The sequence below is a fragment of the Penicillium canescens genome (assembly GCF_028828765.1).
Source record: "Penicillium canescens strain IBT 15451 chromosome Unknown utg000009l_segment0_segment0, whole genome shotgun sequence".
Lineage (NCBI taxonomy): Eukaryota > Fungi > Ascomycota > Eurotiomycetes > Eurotiales > Aspergillaceae > Penicillium > Penicillium canescens.
In genome coordinates, this window is record NW_026703971.1 from 1,926,931 (window position 1) to 1,952,677 (window position 25,747).

General features: G+C 48.4%; 5 protein-coding genes across 5 annotated transcripts; 4 read left to right on the forward strand and 1 right to left on the reverse strand.

Moving 5' to 3' along the window:
* Window positions 1-2,082: 2,082 nt before the first annotated feature.
* N7446_012028 (CAZyme family GH72) lies at window positions 2,083-3,376 on the forward strand (the record flags this gene model as incomplete). The annotated part of the gene is made up of 3 exons (XM_058520770.1): window positions 2,083-2,236; window positions 2,289-2,697; window positions 2,746-3,376. 3 exons carry the CDS (start codon window positions 2,083-2,085, stop codon window positions 3,374-3,376), a joined length of 1,194 nt encoding a protein of 397 aa, XP_058367056.1.
* Window positions 3,377-4,101: 725 nt separating this feature from the next.
* Window positions 4,102-4,750, reverse strand: N7446_012029 (uncharacterized protein; the record flags this gene model as incomplete). The annotated part of the gene is made up of 2 exons (XM_058520771.1): window positions 4,102-4,386; window positions 4,424-4,750. 2 exons carry the CDS (start codon window positions 4,748-4,750, stop codon window positions 4,102-4,104), a joined length of 612 nt encoding a protein of 203 aa, XP_058367057.1.
* A 1,761-nt stretch (window positions 4,751-6,511) lies between these two features.
* On the forward strand, window positions 6,512-8,439 carry N7446_012030 (ATP-dependent DNA helicase PIF1; the record flags this gene model as incomplete). Its single annotated transcript, XM_058520772.1, has 2 exons — window positions 6,512-7,546; window positions 7,618-8,439. 2 exons carry the CDS (start codon window positions 6,512-6,514, stop codon window positions 8,437-8,439), a joined length of 1,857 nt encoding a protein of 618 aa, XP_058367058.1.
* Window positions 8,440-17,958: 9,519 nt separating this feature from the next.
* N7446_012031 (uncharacterized protein) lies at window positions 17,959-19,042 on the forward strand (the record flags this gene model as incomplete). Its single annotated transcript, XM_058520773.1, has 4 exons — window positions 17,959-17,983; window positions 18,091-18,725; window positions 18,865-18,989; window positions 19,033-19,042. 4 exons carry the CDS (start codon window positions 17,959-17,961, stop codon window positions 19,040-19,042), a joined length of 795 nt encoding a protein of 264 aa, XP_058367059.1.
* A 5,323-nt stretch (window positions 19,043-24,365) lies between these two features.
* N7446_012032 (uncharacterized protein) lies at window positions 24,366-25,608 on the forward strand (the record flags this gene model as incomplete). Its single annotated transcript, XM_058520774.1, has 4 exons — window positions 24,366-24,582; window positions 24,643-24,729; window positions 24,779-24,889; window positions 24,953-25,608. The coding sequence occupies 4 exons, from the start codon at window positions 24,366-24,368 to the stop codon at window positions 25,606-25,608; spliced, it is 1,071 nt and encodes a 356-aa protein (XP_058367060.1).
* Window positions 25,609-25,747: the final 139 nt, after the last annotated feature.

The following is a 25,747-nucleotide window of genomic DNA, read 5'->3' on the forward strand; positions in this document are numbered from 1 at the left end:
GGAACGACCCTGGACAGTTTTTTGACACCTGCAAAAGAAAGGGCGGGCCTTGAACAAATGCTGATACAATGGGTTGTCCAAACGAGACAGCCGTTTACGGTAGTGGAGCATCCGGCATTTAGGGCACTTTTTGAAGCGACAGGGGCTATATTACCCATCAAGACGGCCGACACTCTCTTCAACAGGATCAAGGAGGAATTTCGCAAAAACCGGACTTGCGTGAAAGAAGAATTAGCCAGTAGTAGTCGCACGCTTGCGCTGTCTCTTGATGTTTGGACATCGGAGAATCAGATAGCGATCATGGGCATCATTGGCCATTGGATCTCACCCGAGTTTGAGAAGCGGGAAGAGCTTCTGGAGTTTACTGACATATGTGGACCGCACTCTGGGGAGAACCTTGCGGAAATTGTGATTAGAATGCTTGAGGAACTAGACGTCGCGCCAAAGCTCCTCACAATTACGGGGGATAATGCTGCCAACAATGTAACTCTCTGCGACAGTCTTCACGCCGAGCTTCTCAAGAACTATGACGATAAAGACGACCAATTTCGCATCAGACCTCTTATGCGGTTTCGTGGACGGCAGAGCTTCATTCCTTGCCTTGCCCACGTCATAAATCTCATTTGCAGGGACGTACTCGCTTCCCTGAGGGCCGGCTCAGCTCGAGAGGCGAAGGCTATACTGGACGACATGGCCACACAAAGTAGCCCAACATTCACCTCTGCCCACAGCACGAAGGGAGCAATCATGAAGATCCGGCTGCTGACCCTATGGGTTGCCCGCAGTCCACAGCGCCGCCAAAATTGGAAAGATGTGTCACCAGCCAAGCAAGTGGGCTACGATGTTGACACTCGATGGAACTCAACCTGTATCATGATAGCGGACGCCCTTCGGCTACAGAAGGAACTTGGACAATTTGTTCGGATGCATCCAGAAGTTCACGCCCTTCAACTAAACGAGAACGAATGGTCGATTCTTCAACAAGTAGCGAAGGTTCTTAAGCCATTCTGGGATCACACCAACTCCGTATCAAAATCTTGTCCCACGATTGTTGAGAGCTTGCCTATCTATTGGAGTCTAGACGACCTCCTTGACGAGGTTCAAAAAGCCGAAGGTGATTTTGAAGGTGTGGATACCGAGATCCGGGATGCGGTGGAAAGAGGAATCCAAAAGATGAACAAGTTTGCAAGGGAGATGGACACCAATCTTCTTTACTACGTGGCTTCCGTCCTAGACCCGCGTATTAAATCGTCTTTGATTGGACCGCAGATGAGCGAGCAAGATGCGGGACTGATCATCTCTCAAGTGCGGGAGTTCCTAAAGAGGGAGTATCCGCAGGAGTTGTCCATGTCGTGTGTAGTGGATCGCCCGCCGGGAATGTCCGAGACTATGTGGAGGACGCTGCGAAAAGTACAGCCATCACAGCGGACGCTTCTTTCAGACATTGATAGATATCCAGACGCGCCACCGGTGAGTTGGTCCCACCATATGATTGACGATGCAGACGAGGAATGGGTTCTCAAATGGTGGAAGGCGAATGTATTTAGCTTTCCACTCATGGCAAAGGCAGCCCGAGATTACCTGCCAATTCCATCAGCGGAGGTAGGGATTGAACGCGAGTTCAGCAATGCCAGGGATGTATTGGGGCTCAGGAGACACTGTCTAAATGCGGAGACTATGCGGTGGCTTATGCTACTGAAGGGACAGTATCAAAAATAGCGTTCCAAAAAAGTGATTGTGATAATATTAAGATTTATGGGAATGTAATATCTTAGAGATGGTGAACGCATTTGTTATAGAGTCTTAGGCACACGAAAATGGGTTCCTGTATTGAGACGTAACAACATGAACGGTAATGTATGCTCTCTCAGTATATGAATAAATATGATCATTCATGAATATTCATGAATAATGCAATATGAATAAGTCTCTTATTCATATTCATATTATGCAATTCATATTATTCATATTCGCAAATATTCATGAATATTCATGAATGATCATATTCCTTTCGGAGCCCTAGGGATGGGAGCCTTGTGAATATCACAACCAGCTCGAACATAGTAAGATTTTCCGATTGCTATGTGTTCTCTACATATTGATACTGAAATCTCCAACTCCAAGGTCAACTCCACATGGCAAATGGACGTTTTCGAACAATACGCGGCTGTTCTTGATTCAATGGCCGGGTACAGCAATCTCTTGGGGCTCCTTGTTGGAGATGAAACGATTTCAGGTATGAAACTTCCACGCTCAAGGGCTTTACACGATCTGAATGCATAAAATAGGCTATACGTCGGTCGATCTAGCCCCGTATCTAAAGGCTGCAGCTCGCGATATGAAAGCTTATACTGCCGCAAGACAGTATCGTCCTATAACGTTACCGATTGGATACGCCACAAGTGCAGAGTATACCTATATGCAAGCACTAGGAGAATACCTTGTGTGTGGAGGTAACAGTGACGATGCCGTCGACTTCTATTCAGTCAATGGATACCAGTGGTGTGGCAATTCATCCATAAGCGACTCTGGCTACGATACATTGACGTCGAAAGTAGAAGGCCTATCGGTACCCGTCTTCTTTTCTGAAGATGGTTGCAACATGGCTCCGCGGCTCTTCGGAGACCAGTCCGCGATTTTTGAGTCGAATATGTCACGTATTTGGAGTGGTGCAATCATATATGAGTGGAGGGAAGAGTAAGGTGCATCCCTGATTCTCGTTTGATACATATTAACATCACGTAGAGCGAGTAACTACGGGCTTGTTTCATATACCACTTCCGAGGTTAGTACGCCAACAACTCTGGCCGACTACAATGCTTTGAAAAGCCAGTGGTCTGCTGTGATTACAAATGGCGACCCTCCATCAAGTTTTGCTACTCCTTCCTGTCCCACATCGATCAATTCATATTGGCCTATCAACCCCAGCGCCGCACTACCAACGATCGCGGGTCTTGACTTTGCCACCATCAAAGTGGCGGGTGCCACCGGTACTGCGGATAGTACCAGGACGAGTACCAGTACAAGCACCAACAGCAACAATAGCACGGAATCCGAGCTTTCAAGCGGTGCGAAGGTCGGAATCGGTATTGGTGTTTCGTTAAGCTTGGTGCTCGCTATGGGCGGCCTGTTCCTGTTTTCCTGGCGCCTAAGGATAAGGAATCGACAAGAAAATACATCATCTTCGATGGCACAGACCTTCGAACTTGCCGCGGGAAGTTTTAGCCATATTGCTCCCCTTGCCGAGTTAGCCCACACTGCTCCGATGGCTGAATTAGGCCATACTGATTCACCGAGTGAACTACCAAGTTCATCTCTGAAAGCCCAAGAGCTTGACTCTGGCATGATTCACAAGTCTCACAAGGCAGAGAAGTGATGAGTTCGATGGAAGATGGAACGACAAGCCCTAAGCCAATTATTGAGTTAATTAGAATCTCTGGGTGGACCCCAAGGATTATCTATATCGATGCGACCTCTCAATGTCGGGCACGTTGTATGCCTGAAGGCCGTAAATTTTTTTCAATGTCCTTTCAATATCTTTTTCTATACATTTTTTTACCTACTTAGTTATTAATGATATAGATAGAATAAAGATAATTTGACTTGAGATATCCTAACTTAGAGAATTGGTGTTCATCCATCCATACTGGTGATCGACGGTGCCCAACTCCAGCGACCTCCAATCCCGCCAGATGCTAGAGCACAATCCCCGTGTCCTACAGCTGAACATGATAAAATCGGTACCGAGAATGGAGGCACTGATCAATGATTTCCAGAGGACCTAATTGACCATCTGTCTCAATCTGTGAGGATTTAAGGGGCTATAGTGATAATATCTGGGTGTGGGATAGCGAGACCATTCCTTATTGAGTTTCGATCGCCAACGCAGGTTCATTGGTACTGAACGTACCGAGAATTATGACCGGGGCAAAATGAGGAATCGAGAGAGAGTGAAGAATTGAGGAAGAGCATCAGTCTCAATTCGATAGATCGAATAGCATCTCTTGGCCCAAGTGCTGGTATCTTCGTCTGGATCCGCAAGCCGTACCCCAGTGAGAAATACACTGGGAGTAGCTGGGTCAATGTTGTGATTGTTAATTTTTATAAAATCTCGGATAAGATCTGTGGTGTTGTTGGGACCACGAAGAATACGAATGCAAGCCCAAAGACAAACTGCTCATCAGCCGCCGTAGAGAGCTCATGGTGATCCAACTGTTTGACCACCCATTTGGCTAGAAGAGAGATCTGTTGTTCCTGGTAATTCGTGAACCCGATATGGTAAGTAACGAAAGGGTCAACTATAGGCTCTGGTGGTTTTTTCCAATCCAAGCTGGAATCGTCTCGAAGTACTATCGACAATCCCTGAGCCCCGTCCGCCTCTGCCAACTTGAGATGATAGGCATGACCTCCGGTGTAGACAGACCAGTGGCAGGGGTTTGGTGTCCGGCTCAAGCCACGTGCCCATTTGTTCGGTCTTCCGAACAAGAATGACATTGGAATGATCCGAATAGTGGGCATTTTGGTCTGGCTTGTCGAAGGATGCATGGAGTTGAAATTTGTATTTGGCGACATCGGGAAGGCTTAATTTGGTCATCTGATCCTTGGGCAATTCATAGACATGGTCCGAAAATCTCTCACGTCCCTCACTTAAGACTTCAGTCAAAATTTCATGGTTGGAGGCATCATTCATCATCCGTTCCATGCAGATGTTCGCTGTGTCGCGGTTGCGCCTGAACTGTTCAAAAGGCATGTTGGGTATTGGAAAAATGAAGATATGATGAAGATACTAAGTTGAGAAGGTTGGGAATATTAAGTGCCTGTCTATGAGTTGCGCAGTGGAATATATTATTTCGGTAGCGTTGCGTGGTACAAACGTGGCTCTTCGAGGACGGTTCGCTTATGGACTTGTCGTGGGGGGTATAAGATATATGTTAAAACAATGTGAATCAATCAGTCCTAGGCTTCCTGACATCCTATATAGCGCTAATCCAATAGCAAATCAACTTCACGATCGCGCAGCAACACAACAACCTCTTCCCAACAACCCTTACCTAGTCTAACGATGAGCCCTCGTACAGAACCTACTTCACAACGATACCACAATCCCCACCTGATAACAGACGATACAGATACGGCAAAATGCACCTCTCCCATCTAAACAAGCTCTACGCCTTCCAGCGTGGTATCCCTTTTCCGTGGATATTGCGCCAAGTACCAGACACATCACGAGCTCCTCCATATGTGCATGGCGCCTATAACTGGGACTTTGCCCTCTTGTTGACGGCAACGCAATCTGGGTTTGCGACGGAGGGGCAGACTAAGAGCTTGGCGCTTCATAAGGCTTTGTATGCGTCCACAATATGACCTCGTCCCTAAATCAAAAAGTATCCCTATACTAAGGCATGGCAGAACCGCCTCAGTCCCCTTATCGCTCCGTTCACTTATTTCAAAGTCTTAGCGGCCCTGCATCTTCTCTGCGGTCAATGACTGAAGCGCTTCCTCCATGCCATCGAAAGGGCAAGAATGTCACAGTGGAGTTTCACGGGCACAACTGACATCAACCCGAGAGACAAGGTACGAGGAAGGGAAGAGGGACGGGGGGCTGGGGAATATGGCAGAAATGTGGCCATAGCACTGGTCCTGGGCATCTCTGATAGTTGGATGAGCAGGCGGAAATGATTTCTCCATTGGACTTGGGGAGTGCTTGAGTATTAGGAAAATGGGGGCGTAATCTCCTTCACTAAATCTGCGATCATGTGATGTACTTTAGATTAGTCACCAACGCAACCTTTCCCGTTTTGGTTTCTGTTTACACACGCAATATTTCATGACTAACTAGTTACACTATTGTTGTTGTCATCCTCCTCCACCATGGACCCTCAAGAAAGTGCTGTAAACAAAGTCTTTTGCAGCAAATGCGCAAAATTCTATGCTGCAGATGAATTTGAAGCCACCAAGAAAGGGAAACGGAACAAAACTTGCAGGCGTCATAGCCAGAAACGTTCTCTGGAGTTTGACGATTGGGGCAATTTTGCTCAGCTTCTTCACAATTGGAAAACACGGGCAAGGAAATCCAGAACCAAGGACCGAGAAGTCCGGGTTTATTGACGCGATACTAACCCGTTTGCCTCAGAACCACCCCCCGGTATTGAACGGGAACTACCTGTTCGATTTAGATACTCTGCCAGTCCAGTTTGGCTCTGTACGTGTCACAGAAACTGTAGGAGGGAGTGAACACGATGTCGACCGTGGCACATATCCTAGATCCGAGATGAACGGGGCTATGCGCGATCTCACGGACTTGATTTGGAAACGAGGGGGATTCCGGTTCACCCACATGGGAACGAATTTCCAAAGTTGCACATACCAGTACCACTGCTCTCAGGATCTGATGCGTGCTAAAAGCTATCGACCTATGGTAGAGGTCGGGAAGCAGCGGGATGGCCGCCGTATGACGCGATTTCCATGCCAAAGCAAGCTCACTATACGGCCATGCTTACAAAATCGAACCATGTCCCTTTCGATCCATCACCAATGGCATGCACCTTATGAGGACATCGAACTATCACCAGTTGTGCAAGACCTTATCAATTCACTTGTATCGACCAAAACTCCATCCGAAATATACCGCGAGATTCGACAGATTCCGGAAGGAAAACCAGTGACTAGACATCAAGTCTACTATCTCTGGCAGAAAGCGAACGCGGAAATCTGGCAGCGAGACCTAGACCCCTTCATTTCGGCTACCATGCTTCTTTCTGAAAACAGTCACTATCGCGATCACCACGGGATCTTCACGGCAGGAAACCTGAGGGCATTGGGGTTTTTCGCGTCCGAACCTATCCAGAAGCTTCGCAATACAGCCCCACAATTGGTGATGGACTCGACATTTGGAACTAACAGTGGCGGGATGGATCTATTCGCGGTATTAGCTGAAGTTGAAGGTACTGGTGTTCCGCTTGCATATTGTCTGGTCGAGCTGCTAAAGCCCCCGCAGGCCAATTTAGCCGAGGGGAAACCCGTCCGTGCGGATCCTGGGGCGATGACATACATTATTCAACAATTTCTGGAGCGACTGAAAATTTTCGGATTCAATCCGAGATGCGTCGCGGTTGATAAGGATCCTTCCGAACTTGCAGCGGTCACCACCGTATGGCCTGGGGTCAAAGTTCAGCTTTGCTACTGGCATGTCAAGCGGGCCGTAGGTACGAAACTCAATTCGTCCAAAAGCACCAACACCCAAAATCATTACCGGCCCGAGGAGGCTCAAAAGCAGATTCCAGACTTGGAGATCTGCTGGGGTTCGCTACCGGTCCGCCGACCGGTGAGCCATAGATTTGGCGATTGCTCATGCCCGTCAAAGGGTGAGAAAATCAATGAAATGGGGAGACTTGAGCCCGCCACGAAGGAGGACCGTGACACGGTTCTGGAGATTTTCTGCCGACATTTTAACCTCCATCCTCTTATCCCTGATTCTAACGGCACTTACAAGTGCTCGACAACTTTGCATCATGAATGTGCGGCAGAGATACATACCTGGTCTGGTGTAAGGCCCGAGGGTATTACCGGCTTTGGGCTTATCTGCATGTCAACTGGTACTGCCCTAACCAATGGAAGTTGTGGGCACGGGCTGCTGACTCTACTGAGATCCCGGTGGCGAAGACAACAATGATCGTGGAGCCGCATTGGCGAACACTGAAGCACGACTATCTTCATCGATTCAATCGGCCGCGAGTTGACCTGGTGGTGTGGGTCTTGGCATCGCGAGTTCTCCCAGATGCTATCCATCGAATGAAAGCTATTTCCAGTGGGCAGTTCCGCATATTCAAAGCTCGATGGAGAGAGGCATTTAAGAAGCAGTGGCGAAGAGAGGCCTCTAAAACCGTCGAACCCGACAAGTTGAAGGAATACCACACAAGTCCGGTCAACTGGGTTTGTTCATGCAAATCCTTCCTGCACAGTCGCTTCCTTATCTGCAAACACATTGTTCATTGTTTTGAGTCATCTAGTCCGGACTTTTTTGAAACTGTTAGTCGTCAGACGGTCTATCCTTTCTGGAAAGATGAACGATTGGTTCTGCTACCTGAGTTTGCGTCGAGAGAGGGACTCCGCACTCGGAAGTTGCATGGAAACATCGAAATGCAAGACACCACCCTCGCGTCACCATTAGACTCCTCAGGAAGTGAGTCGGAGCAGGATGAGGAGGATGACCAAGAGGCTGTACCTCTGGAAATCCAGGTCGCAGAATTCAGAACAGTGATGCAGGAAGCGATAGAAATTTTTGAGGATCAAGTGGCGAAAGGAAATGAGAAGTTTGTGGAAAGATTCATAGCATCTAACCAGATTAACCGTACTTGGGTGGAGGAAGTTAAGCACCGTCGTAATATGCGCAGTATGCCACGGACTTGGGGAAGATGCAAACACCCAGCGACAATGTAATTGTGACTAAGCACTCACCGACAGTCGGTCCCCTCCTGTCAGTGAGCCAATGCCTAAACACAAACCAATGCCTAAACACAAAAAATTCAACTATTCAATTTCAAACCTAATTTCCTCCCAACATATCATCTGGATCTACCCATTTAAATAGCTCACTATTTTCATCAATATAATCTCTCTCTCCTGATGCCTCTTCTTTTTCTTTGAGAGCTTGTTGGGCGCGATACCAATAGTCTCGAATTCTTGCATTTCCGATCTCACGACAGATCTCAACTCTGTTTTCGTTCGCAGCACGTCGATGAACTCTGATATTGCCCGCAATTGATGATAATGGGGATTTTGAAGCTCCTTTTATAATACGTCGTGATTTTTTAATCGGAATTCTGTGTTTTTGCATCCTTTTGATCGTTTGTTTTGCAAGGTTCAGATCTTGAAGCGCCTGTTTACCTCCACGAATAGCACGTTTTACATGCTTTTGGAGTTTTGAAACGTCTGGTTCATCATTTTCGAGGATTGTTTCGAGTTTATCCTCAATTTTTGACCATCTGTGAGGTGTATTTGGTGGTGAATTCGTCTGTGAACTTGGGATTTCGGCTTCGGGGGAGGGCGTATGACCATAAATTTCAATCACTGGTTCATCTTCCCACCCAGGATCAATTTGATCAGGAACAAGTTTTGGATCCCAAGGCCAAATGCCAGTATCCGCAAATGCTGATTTGATAGTTTGCGATTTGAATGTGTCTTTGCGGACTGTTTTGATCATTCGAAAAAAATGCCGTTTATCATTGACATCGCCACCCCAGCGTTCAATCTCATTGTTCTTCCGCCGAAAACGCTGTTTAAGAACTGAGAATGGTTTACCGTCAAGAGGTTGACATCGATGTGTCATTTTTGGAATAAACCAATAAGGAATGATGTTAAAACTTTGACAGATATGCTCGAATTCCGGGGTTCCATGAGAACCATGATTGTCCATAAGTAGAACTCTAGGTCTACCTTTGGTAACTCGCTTTTTCGTGACGAAATGGAAGTCCAATAGCCATTGAATTGCAGTTGTATCGTCTGTCCAGCCTTTAGAAGTTGGTTTAATAACCCGGTAATTGGCTATATTATCGTCGTCTTCGAACCAGTCTTCCATATGCTCAGAACCGCGAATCAAGAACCAAGGATGCATAACCCAGCCATCAGCTGAAATACATTCAATGCCAGTAATATTCTGACCAATTCCACCGGTTCCAATAGTCTCATTTTGGCGGGTAGACACGACATTTTCCTTTGTTCCAATGCCTAGTTGAAAGCCAGTTTCATCCCAATTATATAATTCATTGGCTTGGATCTTATTCTTTTTGAGAAAATCACCAAAAACCTCATACCAATGAATTAATTCACCGTGAGATTCAGCCTCGATTCTCGCTTTTTCTATAGGTTTTTGGGTTCGGAGGGTAATATGGGGTGGTAAACGTTGGATAAATTGATATCCGTACATTTTACTAACCCGTCGGTCGGAACCGCAGTATTGTAAAATGCGATTTGCAGCATCCTCAATATCAAAAGCATTAGGTGGTGTATAGACCGAATTAAGGAGCTCGATCCAATGAATCAAAGACTTCTCTTGCGACTCATTTAATGCTTTATTGGTAGCTGCACGCCCTTTTTTACTCGGTCGGCCCTCATTTCGGTTTCGCAGCTTCCACTTTGACACGTTAAAATGGGAGGCTGCAGACTTGATACTCTTAAATTGACCAGAATTATAGGCTTCAAGGGCATTTGAGAGCAAGATCTCTTCTTTTTCGGTAGAAAACGGCATTGTTTTGGTGGAGAGAATTGGGTTTGAAATTGAATAGTTGAATTTTTTGTGTTTAGGCATTGGTTTGTGTTTAGGCATTGGCTCACTGACAGGAGGGGACCGACTGTCGGTGAGTGCTTAGTCACAATTACTTTCAAATGAATAGTGAAACAAATCATTGTTTAATTGGCGGATATCGATCCTTGGCATTTTTATCATGTGATCGCAGATTTAGTGAAGGAGATTACGCACACTTGGTCCGTCTGCTTCCTGCTGCCAAAATCGCTGATTAGACCCTCAATCTGTCGGACGTGCTGCTCTTCTTGCTACCAACCCATAGTAGTATATCCTGTAGATAACCTAGTACAGTAGCAGTATTAGACGGAAGCTCTGGAGGGGGCCCAGATATATATTCGTCATCAGCAGCAGCTTCTGGGCCCTCTGTGGTTATTCGATCCCTGGCAATATATACATCTTCACCCTCGAGCTGTTCAGGCACGCTGCTTTCGTCCGTAGGTTCTGTTGGAATATCTGACTATGGAGGTTCTCTTGGCAAGAAGTTTTGTCATTAAAATGAGGTGTTTTAATTCTGACTCCCTGAAGAGGTACTTCTACAGCTATTTGTAGTAGTAAAAATACAATAAGCGAGAGTGCGACGGACCTGCAAGAGTTCCATGGTACAAAACATCTAATAAGCCCTATATGGTCGTTGCGCATGAATTCAGAGATGTTGAGGCCTCAGGCTCACTGAGCCAATATCTCAACAGGTTCATCTAATGGTATGATATCATCATTGCCAAGCTTTTCAGCTACTTCATCATATAGAGCCCTTATTGCCTCGCTTAACCCTGATTCTACATTCGGTTGATAATCGATTGGAGGTGAGTCGGTCGGGTTGGACTCGGTCGGTACGCTCACGTCTGCTACAATCGATTGAGAATCGATTGGAGATGGAGATGACTCCGCACGAACTAAAGTGCTTTTTTTGAAGCAATTTAGAATCCTTTGATCCGATAGTCGAAATTTCCAAGCCTGAATAATCCAAACAACCGTGTAAAAGATGCTCATCTTCACGCGAGGATCGAGTCCATGATCAAGGGTATCAGTTATCCAACGTATCAATTTCTTTCGATAATGGTGCGTAACGTTGTTTATAATCCCTTGTGTCGATTCCAAGAGATACGGTACGCGCTAGTTCTACAACAGACCATTGGTCGGCCTTGATATCATAGAATGAGTGTAAATTCTAGGACAAGCTGATGCTGCGCTATTTAACCAATGCTCATGAAGCGGTGAATGGCTTGGCGAAGTAGCCATTTATACTGTAGCAAATGAGTAAGCAAAAATGGGTGCTGCTAAAACTCGAGTAAGCTAGTACTGTAAGGACCGCTTTTCTTGACACACCCCCTCAGCAGCCATTCTGCTTCTCTTTCATGCCACTTTGTCCTCCACCAAGTGCTTAATGTCGACCAATCCTAGTGTCTGAATGAATTGCGCATGGGACTGTGATGGAAGCAGCTTAGTGAGTCCATCGGCGGCCATTTCGGCTGTGGGAACCCATTTGATTGAGATAGTGCCGGCTTCAACTTCTTGACGAAGCCAGTTATTGTGGATATCGACGTGGCGAAGCTTGGTGCGAAGCTGAGGTTGCTCCTTAGTGAGAAGATCGACGGTTTGCTGATTGTCGCAGTGGATGTCTAGTCCTGATTGATAGTCGAGATTGACTGCGTGAAGTAGCCTTTTCCACCACATAGCTGACTTGCCAGCCTCAGATATAGCTAGCAGCTCGGCTTCAGTTGTCGACGTTGTGACGGTTCGTTGCTTGCTGGCTTTCCAGTCGACTGCTGCTCCAAACAGCTTACAGAGGAAGCCTTCTGAGCTTTTCCGATCAACGTGATCTCCGAATGATGCATCGCTAAAGAAGTGGAGTGCAGACTCCGTGAGAGTTGGATGATACTCGAGAGCAAGGAACCTTGTTTGGTAGAGATACTGGATAAGGCGGTTTGCTGCTTCTCGGTGTTCGGGTCCGGGGTTCGTGAGGAACTCGGCCAAGTGATTTGCTGCTTTGGCAGCATCTGGACGTGTGATGACTGTTGGATAGATGACTGATCCTACCTTCTGCTGGTATTCGTGAATCTGCTCCTTAGTTGCTTGTCCCGTATACCGAGTCATGCGATTGACTGGTAGAGGTGTTGTAACCTTTCGTCCGTTGGTAAGACCATACTTGGCGGCCATTGATGCGATATAGGAATCCTGGCAAAGCCATAGCTTATGCTGCTTAGTATCCCGGAGGATGCGAATGCCGAGAAACCAGCTTGCTTCTCCTATGTCCCGAAGTTCCCAGTGCTCTTTAAGCTGTTGGCGCAGCGTTAAAGCTTCCTGGTATCTCGCTCGGTGGTAGACGATAATTATATCGTCCACATAAAAGAACACAATGACTCCATTTCTCGTGAATAGGCATATATCCTCTGGTACGTGCTGAAATCCAAGCTTTCTAAGAACGCGTGTGGCTTCTTGCTGCCATAGTTTCGGAGACTTGCGTAAGCCATAAAGTGCTTTAAGGAGCTTCCAGACGCTTGTTGAATCGTGGAAACCTTCAGGCATATACGTATACACCTCTTCGTCGAGATCACTATTGAGAAATGCGTTAACAGCGTCGAGTTGGAAGGTTCCTAGGTCAAATGCAGCAACGAGTGCGAATATTGCACGGGCTGTACGGGCAGCAAGCGTGGCGGCTCGCTTGTCGTCTGAGCTAATGGTTTGTAGGTCGCCTCGAACACAGATTCGTGCTTTAAGCTTGGTGAGGAAACCATTGCTGTCATACTTATAGTTGAAAACCCACTTGAGTGGTAGGACCTGAATGCTGCGGTCCTGAGGGCGTGGTTCAACTTTGAATGTTTGACGGAGCTTGATAGATTCCACTTCGAGGCCTGCTGCGGCCATGAAACCGTCCCGAAACGGATGATTAATCATTTCCTTCCAGCTTTGGGGTTCAGGAGTAAGATCATCGCGATGGTAGCGAGGTTCTGGGCGAGTGGATGAGAGCGCGGAAGCAAATGCAGCTAGTACGCCTTCATGGTCATCTTGGTCATCGTACGTGAAGTAACTCGCAAGGTATGGGTCCTTTCTCACTGTCCTTCTTCGAGTGCCTTGGATAACGTTGTCTGTAGAGACGTCTCCGTTAATATCTCGAATGGCTTGGTGACCTTGTGAAGCTGTGGGGAAGCTTCCCGGAACTTGCTGATCTGGAGAGGAGGCCGGTGCTGGACTTGACGGAGTGTAGACAATTGGTCGTACTGGAACTACGTCCACTTGCTGGAATGCTGTTCGTTCTGGTGCTTGCGGATAAGCTGGACGAAGCGCTTGATCCGGTGTAACAGGCTCATATGGAATGGCCGTGAGTGGTGCCGGTAATGGCGAGTTTGGTACGCTGGTCGGCAGCGGCACCTCGCTTGGTATCGGACTTGGCGGAAGACTCGCTGGCAGCGGAGTCATTCGTGGAGTGAGTGACGGGGTCACTTGTTGCCATTGTGGCGAAGTGGATTGTTGAAGTTTTGACACTTGTTGTGATGCTTCGGCTTGTTCAATTGGCATTTGTTGAGATCGGGTCTCAATTGCTTCTTGCGGATCTTGTGGCTCATTTTGTATGATTGGTGATGTAGCAAGTCGGCGTAGGGCCTGCTCAAGCTCTGCTTCAAGCTCTTCCTGATCGAAAACCTCTGTGTAGGGTATCTGGCTGATGATTGGAGCTTCTTTCGGCTGGTGTGAATAGTTCATATTCTCATCGAACACTGCGTCTCGGACGTACTTGCTGGTATTAGACCTAGGAAACCAGATTTTCCAGATGTTGCCTGTTTTATATCCGACCAAGTAGCCAATTTCAGCTCGGCGATGCATTTTATCGGATTGAGGGATCCCCTGAATTCTGACGTAGGTGCGACAACCGTATACTCGAAGATTTGATAGGTTGATCGGAACCCATGTGCTAGTTCCTTGCTGGTGAAACTCCTGTTGTGGGATGATCCAGCGGCCATCATTGAGCTTGGTGGGCGATCTGTTTAGTATATAGATAGCTGCTTGCGCTGCTTCCGGCCAGAGATTCTTAGGGAGCTTAGAGTCTTCGAGAAGTGATCTCATCCTTGCTATTATCACCCCCCCAGATCGCTCGGCAAACGAATTCATTTCAGGAGTGCCGGGGATGCTGTGTTGGATGACGATACCGCAGTGAGTGAGGAAATCCTCGACAGCTCTGCCTGCTGATCTCTCATTATCATAATGAAAGGCACGGATCGGCAAGTTGAACCAAGTCTTCATTTGTGACACGAAGCTAGTGACTGCTTCCTGACAGCCGTTCTTTTGTGGGTGCGTTGCAGCCCAATGGTAGCGGATGCCATCAATATAGAAATGAGTTATCCACCTGTCGCCGTTATAGGCTTCTTGGATCGGAATTAGATCGAAGTGAATTCGACCAAGCGGTCCGAATGTGGCTCCTTGAGCTCTTCGAGACACTTGGCGATGCGCTTTTGTCAACTGACACACTTCGCAGTGCTCAGGATTGTCTTGTTGTGCTTGACCAGTAGGTTTTGTGACTTCGATGCCATCTACCATATCGGCAAGCTTCTCGATACGTTGATCATGCATATGACCAAGTCGGCGATGCCATGTTTCAGCGGTTGCTTTTGAGACAAGCGGTACGGTAGAACGCTTAGTGGTTGAAGCAAATGCAGTTGTTGCGAATGAGGCAGGAAACAGTATGTCTACCTCTGAGAGTGCGAAGAGGTTACCAATTTCCTCTATCTTTGCAATACACTTGCCGGACTGCTTGCTAACGATCGTTAAGTTGTCAAAGTCCGCTATAAAACCTCGCTTCTTGATGATTCCAAGTGAGATCAGGTTTGTGTGAAATCCTGGTGAGTACTCGACGTCGTCAAGCGTAATTGTCACTGGCTTCCCTGTGGTAGGACTAAGTGCCTTGATGCTGACTTTTCCACTTCCTTGAAGGGTGCAGTAGGTGTCTCCGACCTTGATAGTGCCGTTTGATTCCTTAAAATCAGTGAATAGGCTTCGTTTGTTTGAGATATGCCTTGTAGAAGCCGTATCAATTAGCCATCTGTCTTTGATTGATGCTTGCTGTGTGGTAGGGAATGCTGTTATCGGCTTATCATCCCATGTTAGGAAGCTAAAGGGAGATTCGTCCTCTCGAAATTCAGCGAAGTGCGCTTGTGTATCGCTTGCGGTGCTTTCAGCTAGCTTGGCAGTGAGGTCTTTGACTTTTCTTTGAGCTGCTGAAGATAACTTTTCCGTGTTTTGGCTGATCTTCTTCTTGATGCTAGGATCAGGCTTCCATCCTGATGGTCGGACAGCTTTGACGAGATATGGGCAAGCTTGGTAGAGATGCTTATCCTCGCAGACGCAAGTAGGATTGCTAGGCAGTTTCTTTCGGTCATTTCCGCTACCAGCTTTGCGCTGAGGTTGCGGCTTTCCGGCTTCTTCCTGGCCATTTAGCGTAGCGAATGAAGCGTGAGTTGCCTTGAGACCCTTTTTCGGCCGAAAAACGGTCCTCTCCGTTCGGAACGCATTTAGCATGCTCGTGAAGCTTACGTTGCCTTCCTCCCTGAAAGTCTTCTGATACCAAGTGTAGGAGAACTGAGGATCCACTTGCTTGATAGCAGTAAGGAAGTCGTAGATAGCATCATCAGCATCCTTCGTGAATGAGACCTCTGCAGCCTTGCATTCCTGGTATAGGTTTTCCCATCTCATGATCATTGCGTCAAGTCCAGAGTCTTTGACTGGTGTTGAAGCTAGAGCATTCCACTGGGTGCGTAGCTCTTGCTTCCTTTCTCTTTCAGCAAGTGAGAAACGGTCTCGAAGTGCGATAAGGAGGGTATGTACGTCGAATACGTCAACGGTAAGTTGCTGGAGCTCTGGCGCAAGTGAGTTTCGAATTCGCTCGGTGACTCGGTCTATGGCTCGCTTGATAGTGTTGTACTCGGCTAGGTCGGTATCATACTCCTTTCTGTCTTCTTGGTATTCCCGGCGACCCTCCTTCGTGAGCTTATCGCTTGTTTCTGACTCTCTTTCGTAGTCGAATTTGCTCGGTCTCACTGGCTTCGTCGGTAGGGCCGGTGGGTGTTGGTCCTCGGGATCGAGGTATTCCCAGACGTCATTGCCCTTAGCAACTGTCTGGATTTGGCTGTACCAAGTCCTCCACTGGGCGGAGGAGTGTAGCACAATGCTCGCTCGGACTAGGCCGAAGCGTTGAGCGTCGGCGGGCTCATGTCTGTAGAGCTCGTCGTATGGGAGTGACATCTCGGCGTGTTCTCTTGTTTGAATTCGGAGGGAGTTTGTGATGGCTTCAGCGTGCTTGCTCGGAAGCGACTTTGCTGGAAGCGACTTGCTCAGGGGCTCGAAGGCTTGCTCGGAAGGCTTCGAGGTTTGCGATCTCGAATACTGATTTATTCAATGATACGCTTGCTAACCGGGCTCATAACTGTCGATTCCAAGAGATACGGTACGCGCTAGTTCTACAACAGACCATTGGTCGGCCTTGATATCATAGAATGAGTGTAAATTCTAGGACAAGCTGATGCTGCGCTATTTAACCAATGCTCATGAAGCGGTGAATGGCTTGGCGAAGTAGCCATTTATACTGTAGCAAATGAGTAAGCAAAAATGGGTGCTGCTAAAACTCGAGTAAGCTAGTACTGTAAGGACCGCTTTTCTTGACACCTTGATCTAAGGGCTGATAAATTGAAGTTGCGTTTGCAGGGAAGAAAACGACCCTGATGTGAGGTGGTGGTGGCGCCTTTCTGACACCGACGATATGCGGCGAAGCATTGTCTAATAACAGCAATACCCGTCTATCCAGACTGATAGCCATAAAAGCCGCGTAACCGGTCAATCATGATGTCGGAGCGCATCCACGCCGCGTCGTTTTGGCGCCAAACACATCCCAGAGCTCGGGTATTTACTCCCCGGAGAGTGCGAGGGGTTTTTGCATCTGATATGCCTTGTCTCGTACGCTTGGCCAGGGGGTCCGGAAGAGTTGTGGAACAAGGCATGTAGATTGGTCGATAAGGATGACTAAGCAAAGATGGGAGGAAATGAATTTACAATAAGAGAAATTGACAAACTAAAGGAGCGGTCAAATACCGCTATGGCCTTTTGGGATAGGCTTGTTCATCGTTCACCCAATTTCCCCTAGTATTTGTATGGTATTCGGACTAAATTCGGATACGGTGTCATAACACGCCAGAGCACGGACAGTAGACTCCAGAGATCGCTGAACCGATCTACACACCTTCAATCAATCATCAGATTCTATTGGACATGTGCAGTACTAGCCAGTACATTAATTCCTCATCCTGACAGATAGGCTTGTTCATCGTTCACCCAATATCCCCTAGTATTCGTATGGTATTCGGACTAAATTCGGATACGGTGTCATAACACGCTAGAGCACGGACAGTAGGCTCCAGAGATCGCTCAACCGATCTACATATCTTCAATCAATCATCAGATTCTATTGGACATGTGCAGTACTAGCCAGTACATTAATTCCTCATCCTGTCAGAAATTACAATAACCGGGAACTTTGTTAGTCAAAGTCATAAAAGTGGGTCCATCCAAGCGAAAGCGGTACCATAACCGCGAGTGTACCATAACCCGATGTACCATAACTGGCAGTTGACTGTACTTCTTAATGAATAGTTTGAGAATTTTGAAATCAATATATGACTCTGCCATATATCAGAGTATGTAAGTAAATAAGTAGCCCTTAATCATACTCATATTCACCATCGTCCCCATCATAATCTTCATATTCCTCTCCGCCAGATTCATCCCCACCATAGCTGTGAGCATAGTCATCTTGCTCATCGTCTTCTTCGCTTTCCTCTTCCTCTTCTTCGCTTCCCTCTTCCTCCTCTTCGCTTCCTTCCTGTTCTTCGCTTTCTTCTTCCTCTTCTTGTCCATTTTCTTCTTCGCTTTCTTCCTCTTCTTCCTGTCCATCTTCTTCGCTTTCCTCTTCCTCTTCTTCGCTTTCCTCTTCCTCCTCTTCGCTTCCTTCCTGTTCTTCGCTTTCTTCTTCCTCTTCTTGTCCATTTTCTTCTTCGCTTCCTTCCTGTTCTTCGCTTTCTTCTTCCTCTTCTTGTCCATCTTCTTCGCTTTCTTCTTCCTCCTCTTCGCTTTCCTCCTCTTCTTCCTGTCCATCTTCTTCGCTTTCTTCTTCATCTTCTTCGCTTCCTTCCTGTTCTTCACTTTCTTCTTCCTCTTCTTGTCCATTTTCTTCTTTGCTTCCGTCTTCCTCGTCTTGATCGCTGCCGTCTTCATCTTCCTCCTCTTGGTCAGTGCTTTCTTCGCCTCCCCATCCCTCTTGATCAGTGCCTTCTTCGTCTCCAACTTCCTCCTCCTGATTACTGCCATGTTCTCCCCCTTCTTCAGCGCTATCATCAGTGACTTGGTCTTCGTCCTCGCTTTCATCACTGTCATCATTGTTTTGGTGCTCTCCCCCTCTTCATCACTATCATCTCCCCATCCACTGTCATAATCGGCATGATCTTCATCACTATCGTCGTCTCTACTGTCATCTCCAACCACTTTAACGTTGTGTTGATCATCACCGTCACTTTGGTTCATAGAAGACATCAGAAGAGTTGCACCGCCCGCTCCTACAGCTAAACCTGCAACACCAGCGGCTATGGTTCCACTTCGACTGCTTTGGTTTTGGGACTGATGACCCGGATCTTGACCGTAGCCGGGCCAGGTATGCCCGTGATTTTCACCATGTGTAAAACCGCGTCCTGTAGGCTCAACTAGACTTGTATGTTCGAATGGACTTATCGGCCTGGGTGGATATGAAGGCTCAACCAGAGCTGTAGGCTCAATTAGGCCGCTTGGCTTAGCTGCACTTGTAGGCTCAAATGGACCTGCAGGAATACCTGCAGGCGGACCTCGTGGGTCACCTAAACCTGTTGGCTCCGCTGGATGTGTTGGCTCAACTGGACCTATAGGCGGGCCTGCAGGCAGAACTGTTGGGTCACCTGAACCTGTTGGCTCAGCTGGATGTGTGGGCTCAACTAGACCTCTTGGCTTCTCTGGATCCGTAGGTCTATCTGGATCTGCAGGCTTGACTGGATCCGTTGGTTTGGATAGACTTGTAGTCGCAACTAGGCCTGCAGCCGCAACTAGACCTGTAGCAGCGACTAGACTAGCCGGATTTGAAGGCGGTCCTCGTGGGCCACCTAAACCTGTTGGGTCGGCGGGACGTGTTGGCTCAATTGGGCCTGCAGGTGGACCTAAAAGCGGTCCTCGTAGGCCACCTGAACCCGTTGGCTCAGCTGGAGCTGGAGGGTCAACTAGCCCTCTTAACCTATCTGGATCTATAGGTTCAACTGGACCTATAGGCGGACCTGCAGGTGGAACTGCTGGCTCAGCTGGACCTGAAGGCTCAACTAGGCCGCTTGGCTTAGCTGGATCTGCAGGCTTGACTTGGTCTGTCGGCTTGGGTAGACCTATAGCATCAACTAGACCTGCAGGCGGACCTGTTGGCTCACATGGGCCTGAAGCCTTAGCTGAACCTACAGGCTCAACTAGATCTCCAGAGTTGACGGGGTCGGTTGGTTTGGCTAGAACTGTAGCCGCAGCCAGACCTGTAGCCGCAAGTAGGCTAGCCGCACCAGGACCTGCTGGCTCAGTTGAACCTACAGGCTTGACGGGGCCCGTTGGCCCACCTGAACCTGCTGGCCCACCTGGACCTGCTGGCCCATCTGTTCCTACAGGCTTGACGGGACCCGTTGGCTCACTTGGACCTGCCGGCTCACCTGGATCTGTAGGCTCGACTGGAACCATCGGCATCATCATACCATTACCAGTAATATTGCTAGAAGGTTGACCTGGTCCAGAATAAGAACCATGACCTGGACCCGATTGGTTACCCTGCTGCCAGTATGGATGCTGCCCGCGCTCGGGATGGCCATGAGGATTGTAACCATGCATATGTGGGCCTTGTCCTGGTCTCGGCGGGCTTTGCGTTGGCAAGTGCGCATTTGGCGGCGGCTTGTACGCCTGGTATGGACCACCTTGTGATCCCGGAAGTCCCCTAGTGCCTCCCAAACTGCCCGGCCTAGGTGGAGGGTTGGACGGGTTAGGCGGCCGGTGGGGAACACCTTGGGGTCCTGGGCGTATTTTGGGGCCTCCTAAGCTGATCGCCTTAGGCGGAGGACTGAATAGAGACTTGGTCGCCTTAGTCGGCTTAGGCGGCGGGTATGAACTACCTTGGGGTCCTGGGTGGAATGCATGGCCTCCCAAGTTATCCGGCCTAGGTGGAGGGCTGGATAGAGACTTGGATGACTTAGCCGGTTTGGTCTCCTTAGTCGCTTGGTCTCCTTGGTCGACTTAGTTGGCTTAATCGGCTTAGCTGACTTAGTCGGATTAGCCGGCTGGTATGGACCACCTTGTGGTCCCGGGTGCACTGCATGGCCTCCAAAGCTGGCGGGCCTGGAAGGAAGGTTGGACGGGTTGTGCGGCTGGTGTAGACCGACTTGTGATCCCGAGGGCGCTCTGTAGCCTGTTGGGGTAGGGCCAGGTTGCGAAACCTTGCCAGACGAGAACAGTCTCCTGAAGAACCCGGTGTTCTTGGGGGGTGGAGTATAGCTGGGCTGGAGCTGCAGTTCCCGTAAGCCTTGGTGTGGATTGGGAGGGAAATGCGTTGGATGGTTCTGGGGGATGCTTCTTCCACCTGTGGTAGTTGGGATTGGAGGTGGTCTAGTCCCTGGGTTAGCCATCTGGGGACGGGTTTGTTGCGGCACCGACTTCGTCCCTAGTAGCTTTGGAGAGTTGAGGCTTGGCGGGTCTGAGAGTATCTTCGGCGGCTTTGCCACTTTCTTTAGGGGTTTCCCTTGGATTGGCATTGCTGCGGTTGTATGGGCCATAGGATGATTGGTAGGAAGTGGATGCGAGACTGGGGGGTATTGGCAAGGCGTTGAACTAGGCTGCGGGGCGATATGTTGGGATGAACCGATTGGTATGCCCTGGAGAGTTGGATGATGCATTCCCTGGTCTGGCCACTGAATATGGAGAGAGGCGGGGAGCATGCCCTTATTACCGGTAAGTTGAGGGACGACTGGGGCCTTGGGTGCCGCATTTCCGGGGTTTGATAGTGGGTTTGCAGGACCCAGAGGGCCGGCCTCGTGTGACCTTTTGGGCATCTTTCCTGACTTGTCTGGCTTGCCTGACTTGACGGAGGGCTTTTGTTCTGGCGCAGTGATTGGCGCAATGTTGGTGGGTGGGTGTTGAGGGTACTGTATTTCCTGTTCCAATCGGCCAGGCGCAGAATGTGGTGTAATTATTGGCCTACTAGGGGGCAAGCCAACAGGACGCCTGCGAATCTTCATCATGTTTGGATCAAATTGCGAGAACTGTGGAGTAGCGGGATAGGTCGAGAGAGAGGTCCTTGACGCATCCTGAATGCTGCCATAGGCCGGCGCTGGCTGCTGAAGCGTGGGCAATGTGCCCTGGCTTAATGCACGAGCACCAGATGCATGCATTGGCATCGGCGAGAATGGCGTGACTTTGGGTGTATTGCGGGTCACGGTAACTGTGTTCTGGAAGTTGACACTCTGTTGACTCGCGACCAAAGTATTCGGGAGGGTATGGACAATCATGGCCTGAGATGCCTTAATGTGCTGGGTGCTCTGGATTTCCTGAACGCTTTTGTGCAGCCCAGGTTCAAAAAGTTCCAAGATAGAAGTGTGTTCCGTATCTTTCAATGTCAACTTTCGGATCTTCTTGATGGCAGTGATAATTGTTTTGTAGTTCTCATCCTCCCTGCTCAGGAAATTTGCCATGGAGAGATGAGTGCAACCCGCCATCAACTCGACCTTCTCGCTGCGAAGACCAAGAGCTGCGCAATGCGCGTTCAAACTCTATAGGCAGATCAGTATGTCAATCTTCTTGCGCTAGAGCCTATGGACTAAAACTTACACATTCTTGCTGTGGTGGCGTCGGAACATCTTCGTAGCAGAAAAGCAATTTCATTTTCTTAGCTGCCTTTGCCTTTCCCTTGAAGCCCTGGGAGATATCGTGAAGAGCAACTACACTGCTCTCTGCCCACCCTTGATCTCCCACATATGACAGTCCAACCTGAGCCAACCCTGGAGGTATATCGTCGCTCGCGCAACGCATCAAAAGCGTCGCCCACGGGACCTCTTGCGACGTACGTTGCGGCGTACTAAGGAAGATGACTCCTCGAGTGCAATCGATTATATTCGGAAAGTGTGTAAAGGCATCGTTAAGGCACTTCATTCCAAAATGTGTTAGCCACATAATACCATAACGGACGGAGTGCGTCGACTGAAACAAAGACCCACCGATTCAACGATAAAACCACCGAAGCCATGGCAGATCAATACTAGTGGCCGTGTCGCTGGAACATCCCCCCGAATAGCAGCAATTTGAGTAAGCAGGGCCCTAGACACGTGCTGTACACTCTCCAGTGGTGTTTCGCATAGCCAGACTGCGTTGGCGTCGTAATAAAATGTAAACACCCTGGCCCCGCGAATGTCCTTTGGAATGAAATCGCGTAGCCAGAAGGAAGAGCCAGAATAGGAGTCCCAGGGGGCCAGGCCGTGAACAGCTACAATGTCAATGGCCTTCGTCTCGTCGTGCTTATCGGACTTTGGAATCTTTGTTTGGCGCACAAGCTTTGCTGTTAGGCCTTGTTCCCTAATAGGAATGGGTGTATGTGTAGACATGGCGAGGTTCTAACACCTATAAACTTCAATAAAATGTCTGACAGGGAAGGGTTGTGTATCCAAGTCTGTTGTACAAAGGCATGGGGGAATATATAATGACAAACGGACGCGGCGTTAAGACGAGTTATACCTTCGGGGCGAGGAATAATCTTGGGAGCAGTACGAAGGCGGAGCGGGAAGAGTGGGGGAGGAAGGATTGCCGTTGAGCCGCATGGATGGTTCCAAGGTTAAGCGCTATCACCGCTAAGCCCCCACTGTTCTATAAAGGGGCCAACCTCCGGGCTTTCGGGCTATATTATGGCTTAGTTCGGCGATAACCATCAAATAGCACTAATCACGCCATGCTACCTAAGATACCATGGTAGTGGACGTGCGCAAAAATCTCCCAGGACCCTTGTAGGTCTTAAAAGCAACTGGGCGCATGCATCAGCCACTAGTTCACGGATGCCCAGTGAACTTGAACCTTCCGGTATCCCGAGGAGATGCCTAGAATTCTCGAGTCGACTCTGCAGGGGTGTTGAAACCCCGATTAATGGTTTCGGCTATATTTACCCCGTCTTGGACAGTAATCATAATATACAGTGTATTGAGACATAGCAGGAGCAAATCAGTGGATGTCAAATAAACTAAGGATCTTGAGTCGGGCTTATTGTATCGTTAACCACACGCCCAGACTACATATGACAACGTCATGCTAAATATAGGTCCATTCCTGTGCGCTGCATAGTACTAGTAGTCTTGTTTTTGTCAAGACTAACACAACCAAAAAATATGGGCTTGCAGAGGCTAGTCCAGCCAACATGTTTAAGTTGCAGTTTCGAGGCTGAACACAGCCCGCCCCTCTTTTGTGGCCAGTTGAAATCTTAGTTTCCGATATTGCTTTTTTCAGAGGTACGAGCTACAGGCGTTAGATATGCCATGTCAAGGGCCAACAGAGCAAACAAGGTAGGATACTAACTGCGTGCGTTCTTCTATTAGGACTAGCGCACTTTGTTCTCATTGGATACACCAATCTGGGAACGGCAAACCACCTGTGGAAGGTTATGCCAGCCGTTTGCCAAGCATGAACACGAGGCGTAGTCCGGCATAGACTTTCGGGGCCAGCCGCATTCTCCGCCATTTTAATGGAGATACGTGGATTCCTTAAATTGGATATATTCCATGTGATAGGGATGGGAGACATGCAAGGATACGTGATTGGGTTCTAAGGTTGAGATGCAGATAATGTAGGCACTACGTTCTCCCTTACTGCCCAACCAATAGGCTCATTTCTCTAGTTCAACAGGAGTACATAAAGGAATACGACAGCCCTGGAAGACTTATCAGTCGTGAGTGTGTCTTTGGTCATAGTCTGTGAAGCTATTCCATTCTATTACCTACCGTGAACCATGGAGCACTCCAGCTCATCCACACTTCCACGGAAGAAGGCCAAGACTGGAGTGAAGAAGACTGGGGTAAAGAAGACCACTGGTAAGAAAAAGACCACTTCGTCTACTAGTGCAGTTCACCTTGCCGCTCCTTCTCATCCTTACCCCGTGCAAACCCAGTATGCACCGGCATATGCGCCAGTTCCACAAACACAAACGGTCGTTCTTGAGAAACCAAGTAAGAAAATTGACTTCTCCTTGTGCTGTAACATCGAGAATGACACTAACAGAGTTCTAGCAGGAGGTAATCGAAGAGGAAAATACTCGTCTTGTCTACTCGTGTTCCTAGCCGTTATTTCCTATCTGGTGGCTATCGTTTTGGGTCGTAAGTTTGGACACAATGCGTGATACAACGGGCTTCTAACGGCATCCAGTTTATATCGTGACTAGCTGCGTCTCGACAACGGCGAATGTAAACGACATCTACCTCGCCGAACTCTCAACAAACTCTACATCCGCTATCTCACTTCGTGTAGGCTACTTTGGTGAGTAGAAAAAGGCCAATCTTCCTTCGTTAATAAAGATCGGTCCCAACTAACTGCATGCAGGAGGATGTGTATCGGTCACCGAAGGAGCTGATGCATACTCTCCCGATAGCAATTCCACACAAACTTCCACCAACTGCGTCCCGAACATGCGCCAGAAGGATCTGGAGGAACTAAGCGAAGACCTTTGGGAGTCTCTACACCTCGACTCGACTAGTGTCCAAGCCGACGTTCAGTCTTTCCTAAACACCACCCTCCCACAAGCCAAACACCTCCAAGAGGATGTCTTCTTCTTTGAACCTCCCCTTATCCATATCCTCCTGTTTTTCATCTCGGGAATTATGCTTCTCGTTGCTCGCACAGGCACATCCAGGAAGAAGTCATACAAGGCAATGATGGTGATAGCACTCACTTTGAGTGCCTTCGCGCTTGCCCTCGCACTGGTGACCATGCTCGGTTCTCTGCAGGGCATGAATGCGTTGCTTAACAGCTCTTCATCTGGGCAGCAACGAGACCTTGGTGATTCCTTGTATATATCCCGTGATAAAGGTATCCTGGGGCTCCAGGGGGCTCTTGTTGGTATTGTCGTCGTATTCTATGTCTCGATGGGCGTGCTCTTTGTGCAGAGGACAGAAGAGGGAGGGATTGGGTATATAGTCCAGGCCTTCCAGACTGCAGGGAGACCGTTGAAGAATAAGTGGGGAAGACGAAGATACTAGTAGGTACTATGCTGGGCAAAGAGGAAAGTTGTGGGGAGTGATGTCTTACGGGGGAGGCAGGTTGAAGGGTAGAATGGGATGAAATCCTATTCCTGATGTCAGAAATATGGTGGATCTGCGTGTGGATTTCTGGGTATTT